Source organism: Anopheles funestus, chromosome 2RL (assembly GCF_943734845.2).
Source record: "Anopheles funestus chromosome 2RL, idAnoFuneDA-416_04, whole genome shotgun sequence".
NCBI lineage: Eukaryota > Metazoa > Arthropoda > Insecta > Diptera > Culicidae > Anopheles > Anopheles funestus.
The window spans coordinates 22,885,001-22,888,393 of record NC_064598.1 but is presented as its reverse complement, the minus strand read 5'-3'; the positions used below and the strand labels follow the sequence as shown (position 1 = coordinate 22,888,393).

General features: G+C 42.8%; 1 protein-coding gene across 1 annotated transcript in view; it reads left to right on the top strand.

Moving 5' to 3' along the window:
• Positions 1 to 422: 422 nt before the first annotated feature.
• The window catches only part of LOC125765225 (dynein axonemal heavy chain 5), a 22,841-nt gene continuing 19,870 nt past the window's right edge, over positions 423 to 3,393 (top strand). Inside the window, exons 1-3 of the mRNA XM_049430139.1 lie at positions 423 to 858; positions 3,040 to 3,177; positions 3,250 to 3,393. The exon at positions 3,250 to 3,393 is cut by the window's right edge and continues 158 nt beyond it. Of these exons, the coding sequence (XP_049286096.1) occupies positions 655 to 858; positions 3,040 to 3,177; positions 3,250 to 3,393 (486 nt within the window). The 5' untranslated portion in view covers positions 423 to 654. The remainder of the gene's footprint in view (positions 859 to 3,039; positions 3,178 to 3,249) is intronic.

Sequence of the window (3,393 nt, the reverse complement as noted above, 5' to 3'; positions counted from 1 at the left end):
CTTAAAGGTAATTTTTTTCCAAAGCAGAGTGTCACTTTTAGCGAATTTGAAGAACAGCGACAGTTTAAAGAATAATCCACAAATTTAACCATTGCTGAACATGTTTATAATTCTACACTTTTGAATAATTCCTACAACGTCAGAATAGCCTTTCTTGTTGTATACTGCGTCGTAGCTAAAATGTCTTATTCAAAAAACGCCGTCCACGCGCCATGTCCATGCTGCATGGAGTTGTTGCTACACAACGCAAACCGGGTGTTGATCGCATTTAAACAAACTACGAATTGTTCAAGGCCCTTTACGGTAAAGAGTGCACCCACGAAAAGGTTTCGTTGGATCGGTATTATTCTGTCGTCATTTTATAACTATACAAACGAAGAAATGAAACAGATATCACGGATTTTGCAAACGTTTCACAGTATCTGACCGTGCCGAACCTTAGCAACGGTTCCGTTTGGTCGAATGGTTAGAAAAGTTGTTGAATTTGGATTCGATTTTTCACTTCTTTGCTAACCGTTGTATAGAACGGACGCGCGCGCGTTTCTTTCCCATCGCTTTACTATAGTGAAACAAGTGATAAAAGGTTTTTGGTTAAATTTTCAGTAACTTTCTCCCCCTTCGTAGCACCGTTCTGTGGTCGATCGTACGATCATCATGGATGATCAGGACGATGGAGACGATCAGGATGTTGATAATGAGGGCGATCCAATGGAGGATGGTGGTGGCGATGGCGATGGTGATTGTGACGATGGCGGTGATGGTGACGGCGATGGAGACGAGCACGAACATGAGCACGAGCGGGACAGCGAGGAAGAAGAGGAACCGGAAGAGGAAATCTCCGAAGGTGATCTTCTACAGGTACGTCCAGGGCATGGGAAGTTGAAGTTGAATGCGGTCAACAACATCCATCCAGAAAAGGCAACGCCACTAGAGCACCAGCATTGATTGCGTAATTTTTGAATGGTAGCAAAGTTTTGAGTTTTGAGTCATTTGGCACTAGAACGAAGCGAACGGCATTTTTTTAATGGTTGTTAGTAGAGCAGCTAGAGTTTCTTTTTGGGTTTGTATTTTATTTCTCTTTTTCACGCCTAACATTTTGTGATGCTGTACTGTATTGCATTTTGTACCATTAAAAGTGCCATTTTGTATCATAATTTAAAAGGATAAAATCGAAAAAAAGGATATAAAAAAAATCGTTGGCTGATATCGATCGATGGGCGTTGGTAAGTAGACGATAGGCTTATGCAAAGACATAACAAGGCCATACCCTGCAACGGTTGATACCTTCCAGAGACAAACAATCAACGGCGGCGCAATTCATTGCAAATCGTTTCGCACCAGTTAACCAGTGTTTCAGTTTTCATAAAGCATTATTTTTAGACCGATCGAACATAGGCGAAGAATTTGATGTACACATTTTGTATCAAGGACACAAAACGAGGAACTGGTTGCTTAAAAGAAAAAGTTAAAGACTACAATTGTCAGGACGACATCATTCCGCTTCGTTCGCCTGCTGGCCCGTTTATGAAGCGCATCGTTGTCTTACTTCAATGCATTACCGTTTCTTGCTGTTTTCATCCGAAACCGTAACGGTTCTAATTATTCGATCAGCAATGGGAAATTTAACGAAGCGATATAATTGCTACCATTTTAGTATGCAACACTGGCAATGGTGGCACAATCTACAGGCAAATGCAAGCGAGCAATGTCACCGGAATGTTTCCGTATGGTCAGGTGAAAGCACACAATCATTCCATACTTTCGCTTTAAGCGTAGTCAGTAACTAAGAACGACGATAAACGTGTCGACTCGACTGAGTAGAATATCGTGAAGCCATGCATCAAAACCACCGGCATCAGTATATACTTTTTTCCACCGATGGAATGTATGTATCGAGCTCAGTCACGCAACTGGGCAGCTCTTTGAAGCGGCAATACCTTAGTGGATCATGCAGTACGCCTCCGTACAGATTAGTCGGTTCACTAAATCATTACAATTTAATGAGTAAAGTTTTTTTTTGTGTGTGCTAAGCATTGTGGGATATATTTTTGGACTATAAACCGTGAAACGATTGTTTGAGCTTGTAGAAAGTTCCAAATACCTAAAGCAATTGTTTCGTGCGTCATAAGAATCAATATGGAGGTATTTTTTCTTCATCGCTAACCATTGTTTGCATTCCTTATACAGGTGGTTCTTCGGTGGTTTGCATATACCAATGCGGATCATGTTGCTTTCCCTTATTAACAATAGTAGTAGTTTACTAATATTTCCCATATTTCGCCATCTCGATTGCTTCTATTCCAGATTCTGTACAAACAAACAAGCCGACATACTCGTTGTGAAGAATCTTATGTCTCGAATAGTTTGTAGAGTTTTGCATGCATGTTTTTTTTTTGGCATAGTTTGTGGTAAAATTTTGATTTCTTGACGCCAAAACTATTATTTCCTTTCAGCTAGATACAGTGTAGTGTTGATGCATTAGATGGGCAAACCCCCGCCAGCCGAGTAGTACAGCTGCTAGTGGCAAACGAATGACTTTTTTTCTCAAGCAGTCAGGCATGCAGTAAACGCAATGATTCCAAAGCAACACCTTAGCAGAGTTGCCCTTAACATTGCCCATACATGCTACTCTACGGCAGTTGTGGAATAGATGGGACAAAACGCTTACTAATTAACTATATACCGGTGTGTCTTGTGCATAGTAGTGTGAACGATCATTTCGTATCAAATCGTGACAGACAAAACTAGTCAACGCTTTTATTAGTGATCATAACCCAGCAGACTGCACTGGTCACATCCAGAGAGAACTGGAACCAACTCTGCAAACACCATCCCCAAAAACGTTTGTTTGTCTTTTGCTAAGCCTGGTGCATAACACTCGACCGAACCCAACAGGTGGATTGGTAATTGTGATTGATTTTGTATTCCTTCCCTGACGCGTGGTCGATTTTTGTGTGCGCCGTACGGTTTACGGTACGGTCGGGTTTTGTACACACACACACACTTTAACGCGCCATGACGGAATCACCGGATTCACAGCGTCGGCGGGAAGAATGCGAGCGTAAGGCTCGGCGTGGTGAGATGGACCCGCGGTTGGAATTTACCTTTCAGCTGCTAATGGACGCTACCGGTCTCCCGAGACATCAGATCATGGATCACATCTTCGAGGGGAATATGGTAGGTGGCGCATAACCCACATGGTCAGCGGCACCGAAAGCCATCTATATTGAGCCTGTCCCTAACTTGCAGCTGGACGAGATTAATCAACTCTTTCTGCCCAATATGCGCAACAAATTGATGTGGTTTTACCAGGAGGTGGAAGACGTCGACCAGCCGGGTGAGAGGGATGCGAACAAACCGGGACCATCGCGTGCCGGAGCATCTAGCTCATCC